Source organism: Oncorhynchus kisutch, linkage group LG6, assembly GCF_002021735.2.
Source record: "Oncorhynchus kisutch isolate 150728-3 linkage group LG6, Okis_V2, whole genome shotgun sequence".
Lineage (NCBI taxonomy): Eukaryota > Metazoa > Chordata > Actinopteri > Salmoniformes > Salmonidae > Oncorhynchus > Oncorhynchus kisutch.
In genome coordinates this window covers 28,663,098-28,676,353 of record NC_034179.2, presented here as the reverse complement: position 1 = coordinate 28,676,353, position 13,256 = coordinate 28,663,098, and the positions used below count along the sequence as shown (strand labels likewise).

General features: G+C 41.4%; 1 protein-coding gene across 1 annotated transcript; it reads left to right on the top strand.

Moving 5' to 3' along the window:
• Window positions 1–270: 270 nt before the first annotated feature.
• LOC109892621 (protein phosphatase methylesterase 1) lies at window positions 271–13,039 on the top strand. Its single transcript, XM_020485294.2, has 14 exons — window positions 271–568; window positions 2,685–2,778; window positions 2,983–3,075; window positions 7,784–7,841; window positions 7,949–8,000; window positions 8,445–8,599; window positions 8,798–8,888; window positions 8,995–9,060; window positions 9,167–9,293; window positions 9,547–9,676; window positions 9,811–9,855; window positions 10,035–10,099; window positions 10,264–10,331; window positions 12,611–13,039. Exons 1-14 carry the CDS (start codon window positions 483–485, stop codon window positions 12,612–12,614), a joined length of 1,134 nt encoding a protein of 377 aa, XP_020340883.1. The 5' UTR covers window positions 271–482; the 3' UTR covers window positions 12,615–13,039.
• Window positions 13,040–13,256: the final 217 nt, after the last annotated feature.

The window sequence follows — 13,256 nt, the reverse complement described above, 5'->3', positions numbered from 1 at the left end:
CTAATATTTATATTTTTCTTCATTTAATTATTTTACTTTTAGATTTGTGTGTATTGTTGTGAGTAGTTAGATATTACTGCACTGTTGGAGCTAGGAACACAAGCATTTCGCTACACCCACAATAACGTCTTCTAAATATGTGTATGCACCAATAAAATGTTATTTTATTTGATTACGTCATTTTCTTCTTTTTTTTAACGAAGATTAAGGTTCTACACTTACACCATGTTTTCTGGGAAATATAGTTTTTCTATGAATGTATCTTGATGATTTAGTTGAGAATAGTGAGCACTATGCGAATATATCCCAGAGTGCAATGTGGCAATTGGCAAACGGGTAATGTTGTGGGACGATAAACACATTTTGCGGTTGTCAAGTTATAGCTGCTAATAGCTGACCGGTGCTGGAAGAACATCGTATGGTTCGAAGGAGGGGGAAGATTTGGTATTTGACTGAACGGTCTTGGCCCCGCGTTCGACAGCATGGAGAAACAGTTGCTTTTGAATGTGTTAGCTTCCAGACCTCCCGTGTCAGGAGGCTTGCAGTCGCGGTCTAAAATGAGAATGGGGTGAGTTCACAGCTAGTTTTGAGATGGTTGGCGAGGCTATAATCAGATAGTTGTCTGGCTCTTGTTGCTAAACCCTACAACTTGTGAATGCATAACTAACCTGAGCCAACAACAGTCTTTTCCTCTGTTTAACTTTTGTGGTAAAACTAGTTAGCTAAGTTCAAAACGTTTCTAGCTAGCTAGCAAGCTAACTAGATAACAGTTAAATATATCTGACAGCTGACATTAGGTACTGAAAATAATACAGCTTTTCAATCCTATTATCTTGTGAACAAATGCTCCTCTTCACGTGTTGTTTAATTGTTCCATTTAAGTGCGAAAGCCAGCTGGTTTTGACCTCATTTGGTTTTGACAGGTCAGTACATTAGGAGCATCATCAGTTAAGTCCCAGTCAACAAGCTACCGTGTTATGAAATAAATTAGCTTGATAGCTACGAATCTTTTATGGATTATGCTGCCTCCATATTCTTCAATATTAATGTTTCACATGGGTCGTTTATGGTCCAATTTATGAACCGGTATAGCTAAAATGAATCCACCCTCTTTGTTGTGTGGGTATCCCTCCTTCCTCTCTGTCACCAGAGCTGCTGTCATAGTCCCTCCCGTGTCATGACCAATGATTTATCTAAATCACTGGTCATGACTCAATTTCTTACTTTATAGTTAAGAAGTCATTCTCACAGGTCATCACTATTTGATCAATCAGGTCTTTCTGCTTCATCTTATTTGAATGGTTTCATAATTATTGGTATACAACATCCACTGATTAATTAACCATACATTTGATGGCATGCCCCTGAGTGTATATGAGAGAACCCTTAGCTCAAGCTGTAAATGTAATGTTAATGTAGGACTACACTGGGGTAAATTATTTTAAATGAAATCCCTTTTTGTCTGCATCTCTTTTGATTTCTACATAACTTTCCATACACGTTTGCCCATAAATGAAGTGGTTGGAAAGTAACTTTTTCTTTAGATAAAGGTTCTCAAAGTTGACCCATTTTGCGTACCCCACCATCCATGTCTTCATCACTGGAAAATATAAACGATCTAGTTTGATATAATTTAAAAGCTTGCCTACAAGGCTTAAAAAATATGTCATAATTCGTTTTTGAATATATAAACATTGTTTTTAAACCTGTAGTATAAATTATCAAAAAAATGCTTAAACTATTTTTTTTCTTCATATTTGCATATTTTGTAGCTTAAACCCTACTTTGCATCATTTGAGGTTTTTGTGATGTTCCTGACATCATTTGAGACATATGCTATTGAATACAGGGTGGGTGTCATTTCAATCATAGAAATATAATTCATATAATGGACCTATTCTTCCATATCACAGCAATTTAGCTGGTACACCATTGAAATGTAAATTGAATTAACATGTTTACTTCTAATTACTACCACAAAGATGACCACTGTTAAATGTCAACTTAAATGGTCATGTCTATCTATTATCTATATTTCTATGATTTCAATAGGTTTCCTATAAAGAATTGACAGTATAATTTCAATTTCTACTATTCCCATTCAAGTTAAAGTTCTCTGATTTGTGGACTTTTAACTGTCTTTGTGGTCCCATTTGAAAGTTTACATTTAAATTGTATTCCCATTTTAGTACATTTATCAGCCAAAACATGCATCTTGTCTCAAACAATGGCGGGCACAACATAAAAACCTCAGATTATGTAAAATAGGGTTTTAAGCTACAACATATGTAAATATGGGGGGGGGAAATGATTTCATGCATTTTTAGATAATTGACATTTAAGGTAAAAAAAAATGACATAAGTTTTATTAAAAAAACGTTTTTTCAAGAAATGTTAAAATATTTCAATTATATCAGTCTCAACCATTGATCCTTTCCAGTGGTGAAGACATGGATGTTTCGTGGGGTATGCAAAATAGGTAAACTTTGAGCACTTATCTCTTGAATGTTTTGGCATTCAGGTCCAAAATGTCACTTTCTGAGCACTTCTACACTGGGCAAATATGTATGGAAGGTTTTGTTCAAATCAAAAGGGGTGCTGTCAAAAAGTGATTGAATTCAAATGGATTTACCCACTGTTTAAAATCCTCTTTCTGTTTGATACTCAACCTGGCTAACACACAGACCTGGACGGAAGAGAGACTTCTCCCCTCTCTCCTGGAGTGAATACTTTGAAGCGATGGAAGATGTAGAAGTGGAAAATGATAACGGCAAAGATATATCCTTTACTGTGGCTCCCATAAGTGTGCTAATGTTCATCTACACATGGAATTGAACCATGAATGATGTATCATATTTTTGAAACACTTACTGAAGAGAATTCATTTTATACCGTGTAATATTGAACTCCTGATCCAGTGCATCATAAGCATATCTCCATTGTGAATGTGTCTATACTCTATATTCCTTGACTACTCTGCACACGTTCAGGATCTACTGCAGTGGCCAGCATGGTCCTGTGCTGCTCCTGCTCCATGGAGGAGGCCACTCTGCTCTCTCCTGGGCTGTGTTCACTGTGAGTAATACTATCAAATACCAGATAGAGCACCCATACTGTTTTATGTACACACACTACCATCACATGTCCTGCATTTACAGAGCCTTCAGAAAGTATTCATACCCCTTGACCTATTCCACATTTTGTTGAGTTTAGGGCTGTGGCGGTCATTACATTTTGTCAGCTGGTTATTTTCATGCAAAAGACTGCCAGTCTGACCGTTAATTAACATAAAGATGTTTAGCATCTCCAGGCATACAAGCCACTGATATGCACCTTAAAAAAAAACAAGTCTAATAAATACATTTTAATATAGTATAATAAATCTATTTAACTAGATTTAGAATGGCCCATTATCAAATGGGCAGTGGGATAAAGATGCACTCCAATAGCGAATGGAGGCCACTTTTCCGGCTGGTTCGTTTTTCAATCCTATGCTGGGTAGGCTACTCTGGATATTTCACTCCATCTATCAACCACTGTTTGAGGAGCATGCAGCCTCTTGCTTTGCAACAGGGGATTTTCTGCCCAAACTGCCCAAACTCTGTATGCCATGGGATCTCCAACCCTGTACCGTTATCACATATCTGGTTTCTGTTATTGTTAAGTTTGAGTTCTAACAAAAAAACTGTCTGTGGTTTGCTACACTACGTTCTGTATGTGTCCGTTTTTATGTTATTCTGTATTTTTCCATCATGAGAAAGGCCCATGGCCCTGAAACTGTTAACAATGTTTCAAGTCAGCTATGTTGCATAACATACATATATCCACACAAGCCAACAGCAGATAATATTCAATCACATATATGATAACGGGCTATAGTGCATTACACAGAATCCTCATACTACCCAGTGCTTAATTTGGGAAACCAAGGGAAATCTGTTCGGGGACATTGATAGTAACATGTTTTCACAACAAAACATATTTCATGAAACTATTGACAGACCCTCTCTGTGCGCACGAGAACAGAATTTAAGCAGAGAGGAGGATATGGAAATACAGAGTGGTGAGATTCTGTAGCTAAAGGTAATGTCAACCTATTAATTATGAAAATATAAAAATGCCCTATTACTAGGCTATTCAAAATCAAATACAAATTCACTATAATTATAGGCTAACTCTGTAAGCCGCCCTGCACAATCAATGAACCAACAGCATCACCTAGGCCTATACGTTCGCTTCCAAACTCATGGATAGAAAGTTTGGAGCGTAGCATGAGGAAACCAGTCCATCCAGTATGCATAATGATACAGTCCACTCTCAAAGGTGGTTACTAGAATAAAACTTTTTTGGAATAAGGCTAGACCAATTATGTACCAAACACATTTGAAATCTTTAATTTTAAATATTTTTCTGCCGTGCATAGTATGCGGTAGGTTATATATTGTATAACAGCAGAATCATTATTTTAATTCAGGATATTTTGAGGCTTGAGCTCATATATAGGCCTATGCATATGTTTTGAATAATCTTCACCTTAGAAAGTGCCATCCATTTTGTTGTTATTCTTAGAAACAACATGCACAACGTCCATATTTTCCACCTTTTTTTTCTTCAAATCAATCAGTTAGGTGAGTTTAAAAAAAAAGTGTGATACTGTTTTGAATGATTTTCGAATCCATTTGCATTGATGTCAGAGTGGTTAGAGGGACAACAGAGCCCTGCATACTAGGCCATTAGCGAGTTGGGTACTACCAATGCATGTCCTGAGTGCATAAAAAGAGATTACCGTGACTCAATGGTCACTTGGAATTTTACTGCGGTAATATGGTCACCGCAACAGCCCTAGTTGTTACAGCCTGAATTCAAAATTGATTAAATTGATTTCTTATCTCACACAGATTAGGGAGGTAAGGCAATAAATAGGAAATACTGGTGAAATAATTACAAATAAACACTGGAGTGATAGATGTGCAGAAGACGAATGTGCAAATAGAGATTATGGGGTGCAAAGAAGAAAAAATAAATAATAATATGGGGATGAGGTAGTTGGGTGTGCTATTTACAGATGGGCAGTGTACAGGTGCAATGATCAGTAAGCTGCTCTGACAGCTGATGCTTAAAGTTAGTGAGGGAGATATGACTCCAGCTTCAGTGATTTTTGTTGTTGTTGTTGCAATTCGTTCCAGTCATTGGCAGCAGAGAACTGTAAGAAAAGGTGGCCAAAAGTGGAGTTGGCTTTGGGGATGACCAGTGAAATATACCTGCTGGTGCGCGTGCTATGGGTGGGTGCTGCTGTGGTGACAAGTGAGCTGAGATAAGGCGGGGATTTACCTAGCAAAGACTTATAGATGACCTGGAGCCAGTGGGTTTGGCAACGTATATGAAGCGAGGGCCAGTCAACGAGAGCATAAAGGTCGCAGTGGTGGGTAGTATATGGGGCTTTGGTGACAAAATGGATGGCACTGTGATAGACTGCATCCAATTTGTTGAGTAGAGTGTTGGAGGCTATTTTGTAAATTACATCGCCAAAGTCAAGGATCGGTAGGATAGTCAGTTTTACGAGGGTATGTTTGGCAGCATGAGTGAAGGCTTTGTTGCGAAATAGAAAGCCGATTCTAAATTAAATTTTGGATTGGAGATGCTTAATGTGATTCTGGAGAGTTTACAGTCCAACCAGACACCTAGGTATTTGTAGTTGTCCACATATTCTAAGTCAGAACCGTCCAGAGTAGTGATGTTGGGCGGGTGCGGGCAGTGATCGGTTGAAGAGCATGCATTTAGTTTTACTTGCATTTAAGAGCAGTTGGAGGCCACTGAAGGAGAGTTGTATGGCATTGAAGCTCGTCTGGAGGTTAGTTAACACAGTGTCCAAAGAAGGGCCAGAAGTATATGAAGGCCAGAATGGTGCCGTCTGCATAGAGGTGGATCAGAGAATCACCAGCAGCAAGAGTGACGACATTGATGTATTCAGAGAAAAGAGTGGCATTTCTTGGGCCAAGAGGTCCGGACAACAGGCCCTCCGATTTGACACACTGAACTCTATCTGAGAATTAGTTGGTGAACCAGGCGAGGCAGTCATTTGAGAAACCAAGGCTGTTGAGTTTGCCGATAAGAATGCGGTGATTGACAGTCGAAAGCCTTGGCCAGGTCGATGCAGACGGCTGCACATTACTGTCTTTTATCGATGGAGGTTATAATATCGTTTAGGACCTTGAGCGTGGCTGAGGTGCACCCATGACCAGCTCGGAAACCAGATTGCATAGCAGAGAAGGTACAGTGGGATTCGAAATTGTCGGTGATCTGTTTGTTAACTTGGCTTTTGATGACTTTTAGAAAGGCAGGGTAGGATAGATATTGGCCTGCAACAGTTTGGGTCTAGAGTGTCTTCCCCTTTGAAGAGGGGGATGACTGCGGCAGCTTTCCAATCTTTAGGCATCTCAGACGATGAGAGGTTGAACAGGCTAGTCATAGGGGTTGCAACCATTGGAGTGGATCATTTTAGAGAGGTTCCAGATTGTCTAGCCTAGCTGATTTATAGTTTTCCAGATTTTGCAGCTCGTTCAGAACATCAGCTATCTGATTTGGGTGAAGGAGAAATGGGGGAGGCTTGGGCAAGTAACTGTGGGGGATGCAGAGCTGTTGACCAGGGTAGGGGTAGCCATATGGAAAGCATGGCCAGCTGTAGAAAAATGCTTCTTGAGATTCTCGATTATCGGTGGTGACAATGTTTCCTAGCCTCAGTGCAGTGGGCAACTGGGAGGAGGTGCTCTTATTCTCCATGGACTTTACAGTGTCCCAGAACCTTTTTGAGTTTGTGCTACAGGATGGACATTTCTGTTTGAAAAAGCTAGCCTTTGCTTTCCTAACTGCCTGTGTATATTGGTTCCTAACTTCCCTGAAAAGTTGCATATCGCGGGGGCTATTTGATGCTAATGCCACAGGATGTTTTTATGCTGGTCAAGGGCAGTCAGGTCTGGAGTGAACCAAAGGCTATATCTGTTCTTAGTTTTACATTTTTTGAATGGGGCATGCTTATTTAAGATGGTGAGAAAAGCACTTTTAAAGAATAGCCAGGCATCTTCTACTGACTGAATGAGGTCAATATCCTTCCAGGATACCCGGGCCAGGTCGATTAGAAAGGCCTGCTCGCTGAAGTGTTTTAGTTTGACAGTGATGAGGGGTGGTCGTTTGACCACGGACGCAGGCAATGAGGCAGTGATCGCTGAGATCCTGGTTGAAGACAGCAGAGGTGTATTTGGAGGGCAGGTTGGTCAGGATGATATCTATGAGGGTGCCTGTGTTTACGGATATGGGGTTGTACATGGTAGGGTCCTTCATCATTTGTGTGAGATTGAGGGCATCTAGCTTAGATTATAGGATGGCCGGGGTGTTAAGCATGTCCCAGTTTAGGTCACCTAACAGTACAAACTCTGAAGATAAGTGGGGGGCAATTAATTCACATATGGTGTCCAGGGCACAGCTGAGGGCGGTCTATAATAACAGTGAGAGACTTATTTCTGGAAAGGTGGATTTTTTAAAGTAGAAGCTCGAACTGTTTGGGCACAGACCTGGATAGCATGACAGAACTCTGTAGTAGATTGCAACTCCATCCCCTTTGGCAGTTCTATCTTGGCGGAAAATGTTGTAGTTGGGGATGGAAATTTCAGAATTTTTGGAGACCGTTAAGATTGAGCAGTATGTTTGTGAGCCTGCCTTATAATAACACAGACTGACACTGAATTCTGGCCAGAGTTAAGTTAACACAGTGGGTTTGTGTTTGCAGGCGGTGATATACAACAGAATTAACTGCCGGGTGGTGGCTATGGACCTCAGGGCCCATGGTGAGTGGCTAACTCTCCCTCATGATAACACACATTCCTTCTGGTTACCTCATATTCATGGTCTCAATAGTATTATTATTTTTTAAACTATTTTCTTTCCCACAAAGGTGACACCAAAGTAAAGAATTCTGACGATCTCTCAGCGGAAACAATGGCCAAGTAAGTTGTCAGGAATGTTTTTTCTGTCATCATTCAGAGATTAGTGTTAAACAGGTTGTGTGATGGGGAAGGTATTGTGTTTAGATGGGAGGAAACCTGACCGGACCTGAGGAGGTGGTGGAGGATTACTGTAAGGGGGTGGAGAGAACCTGTTGGAGAGCGAGGAGAACTGAGGCAGATGAGCTATCGGCTGCTGCTGTCTCCCATTGAGACACTGATCTGCTGTTTGATGCAAGGAGAGAACAGGCTTGCTGCAACCCCCAGAATAGTCTTGTTTACATGGACAAAGTGCCAGTGGGAAGAAACTGACATCTCTTTCCATCTCTTTCTATATTGTCTATCTTCTGTTGGGTGTGATTGTTTGAGGAGCTGGATTAGGCTGGTTTGTATGGATGAGATTGTTCTAGCAGTTGATTTATGCTGGTTTTGTCATCTCTCCACCAGGGACATTGGCAAAGTGGTAGAAACGCTCTATGGAGAAAACCCACCTCCGATCATGATGATTGGACACAGCATGGGTGGAGCTATAGCAGTTCATACCGCTGCGGCAAACCACGTGCCGTCTTTACTTGGCCTGTGTGTGATTGATGTCGTGGAAGGTGATTATGGTATTTGTGTTTGTTTGTTTGTCTCATGATCGGGACTTGTCATTTGATGATCAAACAAGCAGCAGTTGAGGAGCTGACAGAAGATTAATTGATGTATTTATTGTTTTAAACTATCATGTGACACACTGTGTCATTAATTCATTGATTGAGTGATTATTTCATAAAATTTCCACTATTGTGTTTTTTCAGGCACAGCAATGGATGCCTTAAACAGTATGCAGAATTTCCTCAGGAGTCGGCCAAAGACCTTTAAGTCTGTGGAGAATGCCATTGAGTGGAGGTGTGAGATGCTGTCCATACACACAAGTGTAGAAATGCTCAGCAAATGCTTTACTAATAGAGCATATTCCAAGTCATGTGTTCTGATCTTGTCCCTCCCCCATCAGTGTGAAGAGTGGACAGATCCGAAACGTTGAGTCAGCCCGGGTGTCCATGGGAGGCCAGGTGAAAAAGTACGTCTGGACCTGAGAAAAACTGTCTCAGAGGGCAAAATACCTTTTAAATTCAAGGTGTGACTTTTCAGGACCTGTAACTAAACACAAGTTCTGACCTCCATAGATGTGAGGAACCCCTCAACAGTCCAGGCGTCTCCAAGAGCATCAGTGACGGCATCATTGAAGAGGAGGAGGAGGAAGAAGAGGAAGGAGAATCCAACCACAAAAGAAAGAAGGAGGATGACCAAGAGGTTAGGGATGGGATGATTGGGGGGGGGGGGGGGGGGGTGTAGGTAATGTTTATTTTGTTACAATATTGTATACCTATGTATTTGGGTGTGTTTGTATGCGTGGGTCTTCTTAGGCATTAGTAGTTGGTGTATACATCTGGGTGCATATGTCATCTTGGGGGAGTGTGTATGTCATTTCCCACCGTTACAAATTATTTTGTAGTGTGTACATGAAGAGTACATTTAAGGTTAACTGTCTCTTTGCTTTCTTCAGGTGAAGAAGGAGACCCTTTATACCTGGCAGATTGATCTGTCAAAGACCGAGAAGTACTGGGAGGGCTGGTTCAGTGGCCTGTCTGCCCTATTCCTTTCCTGTCCTGTGCCAAAACTGCTCCTGCTCGCTGGTGAGTCCCTCGATTCAGTACATTTTAATCCACATGATTTTTACACTTGTGTGTTTTCAATATAATTAAAATAATTTGTCTTTGACATTGGACTACAGCACACAATGTTGTGTATAACGTTTTTCCCTTTACAGGTGTGGACAGGCTTGACAAAGATCTCACAATTGGACAGATGCAAGGTGAGGACGGCCTCAGATTAATGTTTGTTAGGTTGGTTGTTGTTGACAATTGTGGTTCTGATGGTGACTGTGACAATCCACTTAACATCGTCCCCCACTCCCTATGGTTTTACTGTAACATCTTCTAAATCCAATGGAAGCATATTGCGCATAAAGATTTGTGTTCCATTTGTGTTCAGGGAAGTTCCAGATGCAGGTGCTCCCTCAGTGTGGCCATGCTGTCCATGAGGATGCCCCTGAAAAAGTGAGTGGGTTCTGGGTATGAGGCTGAACAACTGCTTGTTAAATGTGTCGTTGTTTCACATTTTGTTGCGATAGTAATTTCAGGCCAATATGTAAGTAATATTGCACATAAAATACTATTCTCAATGTCTGGGAACTAAACCGACATTGCTCTTGTTTCCCCAGGTAGCAGATGCTCTGGCCTCGTTCATGGTCCGTCACAAGTTCACTGAATTTAAGGAGGGTTTCCTGTGGTAAGACTAATTTAGCACGAATAGAAACACATTGTTTATTACCTTTTAAGTTTGCTGCTCCAGTAATCATTGTAAAGTCTCATTGTGAAGACTTACATAAGCACGTATCGCTTATCTGCACTGTTAAATGTTAAAACCACATGCTTTGTGGACTAGCGGTTAGTGCTACCGCCTATAAGCACACATGCTTGCCGGTGTTGGCGAGGGTTAGAATATCTGACTATCTTTCCCACTGTCACTTCTCAGCCCAATAAAATATACACTAAGTGTACCAAACATTAGGAACTCTGTCCCTTTTGCCCTCAGAACAGCCTCAATTTGTTGGGGCATACACTACAAGGTGTCAAGCATTCCACAGGGATGCTGGCCCATGTTGACTCATTTGACATTTTTGTAATTTAGTGATTTACTGTTAGTGCGTTCATCTTGAGATAGCTAGGTGGGACAACCATGTCATAGTAAGTACATTTTTGCTAAGTAAAGTAGCTATCAGCAAAGTTAGCTAATAAGGAGAAGGGGGGGAAAAAAGTAAAGTGAGTGTTAGTTCACGAAAGGCATTATTTTTTTATATATTTTTTTTGTGGGGGTCAGGGTGAGGAGGGGGGGTGCGAGCAGGTGAGGAAGGGGTGCGAGCGGGTGCTGTGGCATGATTTAAGATACTCTTTGAAGAGGTAGGGTTTCAGATGTTTTCGGAAGATGCCCTAGATTCAGGGGCATGCTAGGACAGAGAAGAGCTTGGCCTGGGCTGAGCAGGGGCTGGGCTGGACTGAGCGGGAGCCTGGGCTCTCATAGGGATGGGAAGACCAAGAGACCAGAGGTGGCAGAATGGAGTGCTCGGGTTGAGGTGTAGGGTTTGATCAAAGCCTGAAGGCAGAGCGGGGCCGTTCCTTTTGCTATTCAGTAGGTAAGCACCATAGTCTTGAAGTAGATACAAGCTTCAACTGGAAGCCAGTGTAGTGTGCGGAAGAGTGGGATGAAATGAAAGAACTTGGGAAGGTTGAATAACAGGTGGGCTGCTGCATTCTGGATACATTTCATGGGTTTGATGGCACAAGCGGGGAGCCCAGCCAACAGCGAGTTGCAGTAGTCCAGACGGGACATGACAAGTGCCTGGATTAGGGCCTCTGCTGCTTCCTGTGTGAGTTAGGGTTGTACTCTATGGATGATGTAGAGCATGAACCTGCAGGAGCGAGTCACTGCTTTGTTTGCAGAGAACGACAGGGTGTTGTCCAGGGTCACACCATGGTTCTTTGCACTCTCGGAGGGAGACACTGGAGTTGTCAACCGTGATGGATAGGTCTTTGAGCGGGCAGGCCTTCCCTGGGAGGAAGATTAGCTCTGTCTTGTCGATGTTGAGCTTGCGGTGGTGGGCCGACATCCAAGCTGAGATATCTGCCAGGCACGCAGAGATGCGTGTCGCCACCTGGGTGTCAGAAGGGGGAAGGAGAAAAGTAGGTGAGTGTCATCTACATAGCAATGATAGAGACTGTGAGGATATGACAGAGCCGAGTGACTTGGTGTATAGCGAGAAGAGGAGTGGGCTTAGAACCGAGCCCCGGGGTACACCAGTTGTGAGTGCGTACTGCAGACACAGATCCTCTCTACTTCACCTGGTAGGAGCGGCCTACCATGTAGGATTACAGTCCATGAGTGTGCAGAGTCTCAGCTGTGAGTGTGGACTCCCAATGCTTCACACAATTGTCAAGTCGGCTGGATGTCATTTGGTGATGGACCATTCTTGATACACACAGGAAACTGTTCAGTGTGGAAAAACCCAACAGCATTGCAGTTATTGACACACTCAAACCGGTGCGCCTGGCACCTACTACCATACCCCTTTCCAAGGCAATTAAATATTTTGTCTTGCCCATTCACCCTCTGAATGGTACACATTCACAACCCATGTCAGAACGCTTAAAAATACTTATTTATCCTGTCACCTCTCCTTCATCTACACTGTTTAAGTGGATTTAACAGGTGATATCAATAAGGGATCATAGCTTTCTCCTGGATTCACCTGATCAGACTGTCATGGAAAGAGCCAGTGTTCCTAATGTTTTGTACACTCAGTGTATGTGTATATATATTTTGTAAATAAACATAAATTATGGACATAATACAATAAGGTTTTGTAAAGATTGCTGCCACCAATATTGGTAGTTACTGTATAAGGTCTGTTCTGACACAAGTAATAATTTTTATGTCAAAATGGGATGCTAACTGGTACAGGAAAACCAAAAAGCATTTGTTTGTTTACATTTTTTAAATTTTTATAACAGCTAACGGGACTCAAATAAACTACATAGACAAGTGCCAGTTTTGCACTGGACCCATCCAGCAGTCATGGAGGAGTTGCCTGGAGCCTCAAGGACACCATCTTCTGCCAATTATCCCCAACTGCGATAAAATGTTCATGAGCACTATATAACACTATACAAAATTCTCAGCACTTAAATTGGTAAAAAAATATAATTTAAATGTATTATTATTATTATTATTACTACTAATACTTTGACACGTATGGTTTTGCCTTTTTTTTTAAAGCAGGGATTTTGTTTCACCCATCCCACTCAACATTTTTTATTTTCTTTTCCTGTGATGCCTTTCCTGTTTCTTGTTACATTTTGGCCAGCTGCATCTTGTTGTGCTATGTGTTTAATGTTGTTGGATTTTAAGAATGATTAATAAAAATGGAAATGGAAAAGGAATATTTCTCCCGATTTTTAAGTTCTGTTGTATGTCTGGTATATACACATATACACATATACATATACTATTTATTTCAATGATAAACACACACCCATTATCGAGTATTTTGCAAGTGTACAAAACGGGGTCTCCCCATTTTCTTAACCAAAATGGGCAGATTCATCGGCTTGAAGGAACGACGCTTTCTTCAATTGTACCATCACAGCAGGCTTGACT